This window comes from Ambystoma mexicanum, chromosome 12, assembly GCF_040938575.1.
Source record: "Ambystoma mexicanum isolate Mex_15411 chromosome 12, UKY_AmexF1_1, whole genome shotgun sequence".
Lineage (NCBI taxonomy): Eukaryota > Metazoa > Chordata > Amphibia > Caudata > Ambystomatidae > Ambystoma > Ambystoma mexicanum.
The window spans coordinates 1,000,818,660-1,000,831,111 of record NC_090936.1 but is presented as its reverse complement, the minus strand read 5'-3'; the positions used below and the strand labels follow the sequence as shown (position 1 = coordinate 1,000,831,111).

Sequence of the window (12,452 nt, the reverse complement as noted above, 5' to 3'; positions counted from 1 at the left end):
TGGTACCTGTAGTGCATTGCTTGTGCTTGTCCCTATGTGCTCAGAATGGGATGGCCTGTACCACTCATGTCTTGTGTGGTGTATGGGGCCACTCAATTGTGCATGACATTTATGGTCCTGCATGGTGGCTGTGGGATATGCATTGGTGCCAGGCACCCCCCCCCCATTGGGTTGGGACCCATGCAGAAATGTGTGTGCGTGTGGCTGTGCATTTACTCATCCAATAGCCAAGTACGCTGTCCCCCATAACACACCATGTATGCCGGCAGGGTGCTGTTCCGCAGGAACATGGAGTCATGGCTTGATCCTGGGTAGGGTAGTGGGCACAGCAGTGAGTGATGGTAAGGTTGGCTTTACAGATCACCTGTAGATTCAGTGAGTGGTACAGCTCTTATGGTTCCTGTACACCACATCTGTGGTGTGGGGGGAGGGGCCACCAGCTCGCCATGTGTGCAGTTCAGTGCTGCCAACACATTGGGCATGACCATAAGTGCATCGGCATAGACCTTGGAGGTGTTGACCTGAGCCTTTGTGGTTGGGAGGGCAATGTGCAAGGCATACAGGACCTGCACCAGCACTCTGGAGAATGAAGGCTGCAATATGCAATGCAGCTCGCTCACAGAGTGCTGAAACATGCCTGTGGCAAGGAAGTGCAGCACTGACACCAGCTTCAACAGGGGTGGTATGGCTGTCTGGATGCCTATGCTGCTCTCAATTGAAATTATACAAGTACCTTGGCCGTGAAGCCAGCAGTGTGGGCTGCACTCCCGAAACCACTATTGTGTGGTATATATTTACTTGGATATTCTTTACAACTGTTCAGTGATTTTTTAAAACATGTAGTCTTGTGTTTCATAAAGCATTTCTTCTTTGAGTTAATTTTTCACAGTTGGAAGTCACTGTTTAAGCAGATGCATCTAACTGGGCGGTAATGGCCTATGCATTTCGGATATTCACATCCTTCATCAGGGCCAGTTAAATCTAGTTTCCACTATTAGGTCAATATGAAACAACATCACCATTACAATAAAGTCACAAAAAAATCAAAACAATATAACCCAAGATATTAAAATGTCCCAACAGATTTTGGGAGGTGTATCACTGTCATGTATCGGTATTGCAACCGTCATTTGCAGTTGTGAGAAATGTCCACATGCATCATCCAATTAGGCCGTTCATAATTGCAATAGTAATTCATCAGTACCATAATCATGTTCAAATACATGTGTTAAGCCATTGTGATTCCTACGTTGTTCTAAGTGTCTGTCAACACATACTAGTACTGCCTGCGTCTCACTGACAAACTACAGAAAGGGTATATCAGAACGTTGCAATTGTAGATCGATTTGCATAGAGTCTTTTGAGGGTCTGTATCTTAGCTTGTTGCTATGGGGAGACTGTATGGAGATACCGCGTGAGCGTGCGCTTGGTGTTTGGCTCATTACTATGGTAACCGGGAACCCTATTTCCCCGGCGGCCATCTTGTAATGGTCAGCTTATCCATCTGCCAGACAAAAATCTTTAATATAAACATGAACGTACAGTAAGGCATCATTCTTACCATTGGGCTTTTCGTAGAAATACTCATTCAATTAGGACAATACTATTTGGCCATATCTTTATGTTTTCGATACATACATTTATCGGAACTCTAAATTATTTATATCTGGTAAGTGGACAATTGTCATGTAATAAATCACTTCTATCTTACAACTGCAAACGACTGGGTCATGTTAGGGGAACTTAATAATATAAAGTCCTACGCGTGTTGAGATGAGCCAACGTGCACATTCCTACGTGCTGCCAGGTTTTTACTAAGAATGTGTGCTAAATGTATAAACACATCCTATTCTTGTAACAAGGAGAGAGCAAGATGACCAGGGACAGTCTCGGGAACCTGTGGAGGTGCCTCAAGCTCAGGGTAGGGTGACCAGATTTTCAAAATAAAAACCCAGGACAGGACAGGCCACCGACATAGAAGTAGGACTACAATTTCGCGGGTCACTGACACAAAAGTAGGACTACATATCGTAGCACTGATAAAGACAAAAAAGGGACTACAAACATAGCACTTATGACAGTGAAGTTTGGGGGCAGCCACAGCAGATCAAATGCTGGATTAATGTACACATACCTGTGAAGCCACTATGTGGCACGGTTTTCTGTTTTTAGAGTGAATTCTTGGGGATCCACCTGTACAGGTAGAGCACTGCAGTGGACTGGGGTTATTGTCAACCCAACAATATTTCGCTGTGAGATTAAAGCAAGCCTTTTCACAATTGTACACACTTTATGAAGACTGCTGGCCCCCTTGCATCATAGAATGGCACAAAAGTAATGCACCGCACATGCGTATGGCAAACTTTATTGTGGAATTATTTCACCCGAAAAGGTTTTTGGTGATGAAAAGAACTATGCCTTTATTGCAAAGAATGAAAACAGTGAAGATTGAAAACAGTGAAGATAAAAAGCAAGAGAATTGCTGTACACGTTTTATTACTATTATGAGTACTTTGCTGATGAATGTATTCTTTGTAGCACCGATTTGTCTTTCTGTAGCCTGCTATGGAACTCAGAGCAGCTCAGGCTGAAATTAACCCTAGTAACCAATATGGATTTCAAAGTCTCAATGTCCATTCGGTTTCGTTCATCGGTCCATGTATTGTTCATAATTGAAAAGATTCTTTCCACTGGCGCATTTGTGCCGGGCAAGCACAAGACAAACTGGACCATCATGCTCATGTTTTTCATTGTTATGTTCTGCTGTGAAAAATAGGTGAAAACCTCCACCCACCGTTCATCTGCAGACTTTTTTTGCTCGTTCCACTGGGCCAGCCTGCAAGCTGTGTAATTACGCACACAGCTCAGCTCATCAAAAAGCTCTGTGTCATCGAGTTTGAGCCTTCCTGATGTAGACTGCACAAATTGTAGGGAGCCCTCTACATCTCCCCAATCAGGGACACTGTTTAGGAGGACCCAGGAAAAAACGTTCAGTTCTGTGAAGTGAGCGCCCCATTCTTCTAGGTACTTTACACAGCAGTCATAAAAAGAGTACACATATTCGTTGAATTGGGTTTCATTTAGTTGCCCTTGTTCACGGAGGTCATTTAGGAGGCCTTTTACTTTGTTACTCAGAAAACATGCATCACGCCGCCCTATCATTTTCTCCTTCAGCCTCATCAACCTTTGGCTAACATCAATAGCATTTGAGTTTTGCTTTTCAAGAACCTTAATCGTATCATTAAACAGGACTAGCTGGTTCTGCAGGAAACAGAGCCACGCCTCACCAATAGGGTTCTGCAAAAACTTGGTAATGGCTGTAGGGGTTTTTTCCTGTGAGAAAAAGTATGACTTCAGGGCTGGGTACAGTTGGAGCACCCTGTCAAGAGCTGGCAATAGGGACAGCCAGCGTGTGTTACTGGTGCCAAGAAGGCTCTGGTAGTCTATCTCCACAAATTCACAAAATTCCTTTAACTGTTCTGTTCTAACAGTATAGATGTGGAAGTATTTATACACTTTCAATATGAAGGATTCTATATCCAAGGGGAGCCCATCAGCAGCAGTTTGCACTGCATTATGCACAATGTGTGCTGCACACCCCACACCAATTAGTTTATTTTGAGGGATTGCCTCCTTCAACTTACAAAAAACATTGTTTTTCCCTGCTCTTGCTTTCCCACCAAAGTTTGTGTTTGTGTTATCCACACAAAAGGCTATTACCTTTTCCCTTAGATTGTTTTTCTCCAGGGCTTGAAGCAGTTCCCCAAATAATATTAATGAGGTTTCCCCAGGGACCGAGGTGAACTCCAAAATCTTAACTTTCACCCCCTCAAGGTCCTGGAAATATCTGATTACAATTGGGATGAGCTTCACCTCTTTCCTGTTAGAAGCATCAACCGAAACTGATAGACAGGTAACATTACTCAAATCACGCTGGAGATCCTCCATAGCTAAAGGCGCCAGCACTTTGGATACTAATGCTTCTGCTTTTGTACTGGCACAGGTAAATTTCTCATCATACAATTTCCTTATCAATGAGGATGTGCAGTCCATTGATCTAAAGCTGTGGTTGTGCTTTGCAAGGTGATAGGCAAAAGTGCCCTCAGCAGCAGCCCTACTGAGGTCTGTGTCCCCAGGAACAGCCTTCCCAAAAAACTGTGTGATATTGCTGCTGCTGGCTGCAGATAACCAAAATTTGTGCTTTTTGGTTTGCACGTGCTCCTTAATATCTCCTTTTCCACCATGGGCAATAGAAAAAAGAGCATCTGCAGTGCTTGCAATACACTTCACTGTCACTCCTTGCAACCTTACTCAGGAAAGGGAATGACATTTGCACCTCCTCAGTTGCGGTACATCTCCTCTTGGGCATCTTTGGTAGCTACCTAGCTAGTGTTTCTAGATAAAGCTTGAAGAAAAAAGTAATGTCAGTCATCGTGATATGGTGAACTACGTCTCACGCAACAACAACAAAAATATCTTGATGACTGAACTACGGTTGTAGTAGTATACCTGGAAAGTCAATAAATCCTCAAATGTGTTTGTGACTTATACAGGTGCAACAAAGGGCACAGCATTGGCATTTGCCAAAAAAACAAAATGAGAGTAGAGTGGTGCCTGAATTGCAGGAGGGAACTGGGCAAGCATTTACAGGCAAGCATAAAGCCTACACAGGCTCTCTTCATAAACAAAAAATGTTGAGGACAGAAGGCAGGGGGTTTGTTCTGTCCCAGAGGCAGGAGCGGCTGAGTTTAGAAATAAAAGCCACGCCACCATTGAAAACATGTCCTTGCTGACTGCACAATGCCCTCTGCCCCCCATATAAGAACACTCAGGTTGTAGTTGCCTCCTAACACCAGTAAAATGTTACATGTCAAGGAAAGCTTGCCTTGTGGGTTGCACAAATGCAACCCATGTAAGAACATTAATCATGTTGCCTTTGACACCTGTAAACAAATGTCATATGCCCCCCTCTGAGAACACACATGTTGGCTTTACTCTTAATGCGAGCACAACATTCCATGCCATAGTACAACCCAGCCAGCCCCATTGTAGTGCCCTCCATGTAATAACACTCAGCACATTGGCTTGCATAACAATTACATCACAGGTGTGCAAGTAACAGCGCTGCAATGGCCAAGGCCTGTCTGCGCGCTGTACAAATGTAAAAATAAATCATACAAATAAATAAGTAGGGTTGGCAAGTATTCTTAAAGAACATGTACAGAGGAACTGCTCCGCTACCAGATGGATGCAAAATGAGTAACCTGCAAGTCACATTTCATTTCCTTACCTGTTGGATATTGCAGGACGATGTGGGTGTGCTGCAGCAGGGATGAGGGTCACAAACGAGCTGGATGCAAGAGGATCGACTGATGTCAAGCTGGTGGCGTGAAGGGATGCGCTGCAGGCTGGAGCAGGAAGCAGGTCCACGAGAATAATGCTCTTCGAACGCTCAGGCGATGGAATCCAGACAGCAGCAGCAGTCACGAAGGAAAAGAAAACGAATGCTGCTAGAAACTCCAAGCCCCACTCACGGAAGAAGATGGAAGAATGATGCTGCGACAGCCACGGAAGAAAAAGAATGAACCGTTCGTGCCCGTGGTCGAGGCTTTTATGTGTTGCCAGCCAGGGGTCCCATAACTTCCCCCAAACACGTCGCAAGTCGCGCTTCCTGCAATGTCACAAGCTGACGTTGCAGGAAGTCTCCAGGTCCTGGAGGGCGTCTATAGGCTGTGTGGCTGTGTTTCCGGCTTGGGCGGGGGCTTGGGCGCAGAGAAAGTGAAAGTATGAGCCTGCGCACTGCAGCGCAGGCTCATACTGCAGCGTCGGAGCGGTGTCGTCCGAAAATCGGGACACCAGACACCCGCGCAGCAAAACCCCGGACAGGGTTTGGAAAAAAAAAAACCCCGGGACCCCGGGACAGGGGGTGATTTCCCCGGACCTGTCCCGGGAAAACCGGGACGTCTGGTCACCCTAGCTCAGGGCCCCAAATACACTCCTTTACCTTGGCCTCCTGCAAGAAACCTTACTTGCAGGTGCAAATCCCTGTCTGAGATAGAGAGCGAGAAAAATGGTCACCCCACCAAGCTAATGACAGAGGGCAGAGGACAGAGCATATATTCTGGAAGGGAATCCAGGGAGTCAGAAATACAAAACTCAGATTTATTTTGCAATCCAGAACTTTTGATGGAACCACAGAGACAAGCATTTGACCCCAGGGAGAAGCCATCCTGTGCAGTGTGTGAGTAACACTTAAACGTTCGTTTCACACTTGTCAGTGAATGATGTAGTAGTGGTACCTTTGGTCTCGGCCAACTCCTTTAAGCTCACCTCAAAGAGACCTTGAGCAATAAGTTCAATATATATTAAATAAATATTATAAAGTAACAAACAACATTTTATGATATTATAACTGTTAGTAATTCCATGAGGGCATAACCAAAGAATTCTGGGTAATTGTAGGACTCCCTTGGTTCAGTATGTTAATTCATGATGCCACATCTCTGGAATTTTGGATTGCTCCACAATGACAAAATTCTGACAATGCTGGGTAACTCATGATGATGTCCCGCTAAGAGTTTGGCTAACCCTGTGTAATGAAGTGTTGTGGAGCACCGACTCTGAAGTCTGTTTACCCTGATGGTGGTCTGGTAGCATGGAAATCAGCACCGCAGCTGCAAGAGTAAGCAAACAGAGCGAACACAGTTAATCGTCAGCGAGGGGTACAGGAGCCCAAAGGCGAGCTATGGTGCAGAAATGGCCAACACAATGTGAAGCACCCAGGCAAGCCGGACAAATTACAGAGGGGGCATATGCCGGATACGCAGCTGCTCGGCAGCAGCGAGCATAAGAGCAGAAGCCCCACCAGGTGCTCAGAACAACATCAGGAAGAGGTGAGAAGTGGAATAATGGCGTCAGTTGCTAGAGTCCAGCTGAGGTGCCAGAAGGTGTCCTGGCGAGAAGATGGCGGAAAGGACACAGAGGTGGTCGTGGTCCTGAACTGTGACAAGAGCGAGGGTTCATGGTTGGACACCAGAAATAAGAAGAAATGTCACGGTGGAGAAGCATTAAAGGTCAAACCCTGAAAAGAGAGCAATGCTGCATGCTGGAACTTGAAGTCAATGTTCCTTGAGGATGTTTTGAAACTGAACTCATGAAGTAATGATGCATGCTGGAGCTGGAGGACAGAGTAGCAAGTGTGCAGTGAGAATCTGAATTCATAGACCAATGCTGCATGCTGGAAGTGAACATTCAAGTGCCTAGAGGTCGCAGCGCCCAGAGAGCATTGCACACAGAACTGCATGCCCAGCACCTGTAGCCAGGGAACCGAACACACTATTTTATTCTTTGTTTTGATTTTACTAATTACTCCTTCAATGTCTTCGCATGTGTGGTGGCAATGCTCTGGAATACACGCTAAATTGAAGATGTGGCTCTGAAAAGGATGAGTAACTCATTAATGACACATGTTGGAATGTTGGGTAATTTTACAAGTACATAAACATTGGAGTGTTGGTTACCGCTGAGATCAAATCACTGGACATTGGGTAAATCAAAACACGGTTATATAATGTTAAGTAACTTTGAAATGGCAGCTTTTAAATGTTGCATGACTCAACAGGATATCTGGAATGTTGAGTAACTGATGTCATAGCTCTAGAATGTTGGGTAGATCTGTCATGACATTTCTAAGGTGCCACACCTTTCTCTTTTGCAGCCTTTATCCTGAGTGTCTTCTCCTTTACATCTGTGAAGCCCAGCTCGCTATATCCACTCTTCATTCTACAGGTAATTCTTCGGATCACACCAATTCTGTTACTAATCGCCTTCCTTGAACTCGAACATGGAGTGGTGTCTTTATCTGAGACGGGTACACTTGTTTATAAGGGTATCAAATGTTCTTATGGTGCAACATCTCACTTCCTGGAGCCAAGAGAAGGCATATCATGGAACCAGGTTTTGATATGTTCATAGGGAAGGGCTGGGTGTCATGTCAAAGACACAGCGTGGTTAGTTAATAGACCAACTGACAACTCAAAACCGAGATCTAAAGGATTTTTATGAAACAACATAATATGGTAAGGGATTCAGTGAGATGCTCAAAAAGAAGTGGGAACTTAAACAAGACTGTGAATCGGGCATTGTTGAGCACTGTAGTCAACCAGTCCTTCCTCTCTTCTCAAGCGCCACCAACTGGCGCCCCAAACTCACTCAAATTCCTCTAGGTTTTTTTAAGTATTGTAGCACTTGGGCCCAAAGTTAGGCGCTGGTGGATCTTTGCCAAACCCTCTTCTGTCCCTGGGGTTAGCAAGCGTTGCTTGGTGGGTACTGGTTGAAGATTTCCATAGCCTCTGCCCAGCACTTCGGTCTTAACCACTTTGACAGAACCCTACCTTTTGACTTAGGCACTTCCTCATCTCCTTCCCTTTCTCACTTGCCACGTTTACTCTCTCCTTCCTCCCTTTAAGCTGAAACTCCTTTATTTCTTCCTCGATGAAATGTAACACAATGTCCTCTCTCAGCTTGTCTTCGCCCAACCTCTCTCAGCTCACTAGCCCTATAATTTGTTCCTCACCTTTTTTCAGTCTTCTCGCCTCTACCCTTCTTACCCTCTGGTTCCTAACTCCCAAACACTGACAAAACTGAGTGGGAAGCCCCGCAAACATAATAATCGAATGATACTTCTCAGCTTAGGCTCCATATTGTGCAAATAATGTGATAGGCTGTCCTGCACTTGAACTACAAAACCCTCAGCTGTTTTCCATTACCTACGCCTATTAAACTGGCCACACAGAGTGAATTCAAATCGGAGGCTGCCATCTTGATTTCACTCAGTTGCTCTAGCTCGCTCTGGCTCCAGGGCAAGGACATCTAGGGCAATGCTTGCTCCTGGATTCCTGTCCTGTGAGGATTCGCTGTGTGTGGGGAGTGCATAGTATGCTGACAGTCCCTCTCAAAACGAGGTGTCCTTTATTTGAATTGAGTTCACTGGGTACAGCGGTGGCAGCAGTCTCATGGACCAAGTTTGACAGCTGTCACAAGTATAACCATTTCTGTTATTGTCAGAGACAGCTGCTTTTGTTGATAATAGGACAACATTAATTCCCATGGTTGTTGGTTCATATAAATCATTATTATATTACCCCTCACCCCAGGGTCCAACCGCCATAGCCACATTACAAAGCTTCTATGAGCAGGGCACTGTACTCTGCTGTCCCTGGTTGTGAGAGCATCCCTTTGTTATGTTCCACTCTTCTATCCTGAGCAGAGAATGTGATGTCATTATGTTACAGGGCTACCAGTCAGTGGAACCATCGGAAGTCACTACCAGTGGCAGTTGGTCCTGGGTATGTCAGCCGTGCCATTAGAGCTCCTGTTTACCACCAACCTCCAGTGTACTGAGGTCACTTCACTTGCGACGAGGATGGGATATGAACCCATGTGCACAACCCTCATTCACAGGGCAGAGGGTCCCTATTGTTACAGGGATGCTTCATGCTAACAAAGCTAAAGTTACATTTTTTTCTGCAGTTCAGAAGGATCATTGGTCTAATTTTCCCCTTTCCCTGGCCCAACTAATGGGTGAGATCTTCCCATTTCCCTTACCCTTCTCTTCTGCAGCCTTTATCCTGAGTGTCTTCTCCTTTACATCTGTGAAGCCCAGCTCGCTATATCCACTCTTCATTCTACAGGTAATTAATTCTTCGAATCACACCAATTCTGTTACAAATCGCCTTCCTTGAACTCTAACATGAGGTGGTGTCTTTATCTGAGACGGGGTACACTTGTTTATAAGGGTATCAAATGTTCTTATGGTGCAACATCTCACTTCCTGGAGCCAAGAGAAGGCATATCATGGAACCAGGTTTTGATATGTTCATAGAGAAGGGCTGGGTGTCAGGTCAAAGACACTGTGTGGTTAGTTAATAGACCAACTGACAACTCAAAACCAAGATCTAAAGGATCTTTATGAAACAACATAATATGGTAAGGGATTCAGTGGGACTGCTAAAAAAAAAAAAAAAAAGACTGTGCATCGGCCATTGTTGAGCACTGTAGTCAACCAGTCCTTCCCCTCTCCTTAAGCGCCACCAACGGGCGCTCAAAAGTCACTTACAGTCCTCTACGTTTTTTAAGTATTGTAGCACTTGCGCCACTGTTAGGCTCTGGTGGATCTTTCCCAAAGCCTATTCTGCCCCAGGAGTTAGCAAGCGTTGCTTACCCAGCTCCCTTGAGGGTGGTCCTATGAGTACACTTGAGACTTCGGTAGATGGTGGGGATTTGAGGTGGACATCCTTGTAGTCAATTGGGGTTGTGTCCTCAGAAGTTGTCCTGAGGGCGGTGATGGGCTGTGGAGCATGGGGGTGGGGAGAAATCCCAGAGCAACACAGTAATGCTTTCTCACTATCTTTCCTGTAGCAAAAGTAGGGCGCTGTGTTAAGTGAATCTTACTAGCTAGAAAAGGGAAGGTGTGGTTACGCCGTGTTTCCTGTTGCTTCAGAAAGCATCACATGTTCCCCATTTCATGTTAATATACAAAGAGGAACGCGTAGCAGTGGATTATGAGTTACAGACCATATCCACAATATTTCTCATGAACGTATGCCACGCTTCATACACAAATCTTAGTGAAAACCTAATCTGAAATAACATTATGGTTACAATGCAACACTTAAAAGCTACTAAAATTCGCTCATCCGGCGCTGCTTTTGATCTTACACACTGCCATCACAGATTCCATCGTGGAATGCACCCAGGAAATCATCAATTACATCATAACACCCATGGAATGTCCATAGCCATGCCCCAGGAATAGTACTCTTAACCACAGGGTATGTATGGTCCATAACCATGCCCTACACCCACAGAAGACATGCAGAGCCTGCAGCCATTCTCTTAGCACATTAGCCTAGCCAACATTACCCGGAGGGGATAGTCTGTGCCTATTACTGCACACAGAGCATAACCTGCGGCTAATCTGGTGCGCACTGCGCCCACGCCATTGTAACAACATGACCTCTGGCTAAGCCCTGCTGCTCCTAGAGCTTGGTGCACTGCAGACCGCAGACCAGAGCAGCCCACCTCTGGTATCTACAAGGCAAGCCCACGTCCATGCTCTGCGGTCATGCTACATGTGCACTCCCCTCCCCCCAGTACCTGCTCACCTATTCATCACTTGTGGCCTTGATGAAATCATTGGTGATCTCATATGGGCGGTCATCAGTGATGTCACAGTTGATTAGCATTTTTCTTTCATCTGTGATATGATGTGAGGCATCAAGCAGTGCATGGTGGGGTGGTTGGGTTAAGGATCTCCTGATAAGCATATCTGCCGCATTTCAGTTTTGTTTTTTGTATAGATTTTGCATCATGGCATTTCTTCAATTGAAGGTCTTTAAATGTGTACGTTTTTAAATTTCTATTGGTTATTATCTCATTGTAGTAGTTTTTCAGTAAATTTGGGGGTCTGTAATAATTTGTATCGAGCACGCAGCCGTGATGGCCTTGCCCGCGTGCACGCCTTTGGTGCAGCGGCACTGGCTGATGTATCCGATGTGCATGAATGGGAAATATGTTGTGTTCAAAAGAACAATGCTCTTACCAACCCTGCATTTTTGCACAAAACAAACCTTGTGTGTATTGCAATGTCTTTGCATAACAAAGGCAGATGTGTATTAGATAAGGGAAATAACTCAAAGTTGTCTTGAAATTAGCTAATTCACTTCCATAGAAATAGACTTTTTTTTTAAACTAGGAGGCGTGTCTATACAAAAAGAGTAAATTGAATTAAAGCAATTGTGTTTGAATAATTCAGGTGTATTTTCTAAATTGAACGTTGAAAATACACAGACATGTTGATGAGTCCTATGATACATGTGTAAGAGGTTTGGCTACAATGTTCACAAGTCATTGCCACCGGCTACGTCCAGCAGACACCTGTAGGGTGGCCTGCAGCCAAGCCCTGTGTGTATTGCTGATGTACACATTGTCTGCAGGGCTTTGATTTCAGTCAAATTGTGAGCACTGAACCCAGGGCATAGCCAAACAGTAGTCTTAGCTGCAGCGACTACAGGGAACAGATTGCAGACATTGCTGGTTACAGAGCCCATACCTACAGCTCCAGTCTGTGTCTATGACCAGTGGGCACTTTACCTAGGGCACACATACAAATAGGCTCCCAGTGCAATGCGCCTCCCTGCAATACTTTTTGGGCCTATACCTTGGGCATGGCATGCTGCCAAGCACTGGGCACAGGGCAGAGTGCCACACCATGAACTCAGTGTGCCCGGAGTGAATTGGGGCACTGCCTCAGGTACAGCACCTTACACACTGGGGCCAGGGGCGTGTCCAGGGAGTGGCCATCTATCCGATTGGCCACCCAAGATGCCACCACATTATCCTAAACTATGATCATTCTGTGTGTGTGCGCGCTCATACTTCATGCCACCCCT

General features: G+C 45.3%; 1 protein-coding gene across 2 annotated transcripts in view; it reads left to right on the top strand.

Moving 5' to 3' along the window:
- The window catches only part of LOC138514188 (transmembrane protein 116-like), a 254,026-nt gene that overhangs the window by 230,586 nt on the left and 10,988 nt on the right, over nucleotides 1-12,452 (top strand). Inside the window, exon 11 of one of the 2 annotated variants that reach the window (XM_069629521.1) lies at nucleotides 9,622-9,692. In XM_069629521.1, coding sequence (XP_069485622.1) covers nucleotides 9,622-9,692 — 71 coding nt within the window. Of the gene's footprint in view, nucleotides 1-7,717; nucleotides 7,789-9,621; nucleotides 9,693-12,452 lie in introns of both variants that reach the window. The other variant, XM_069629522.1, reaches the window with a different exon arrangement.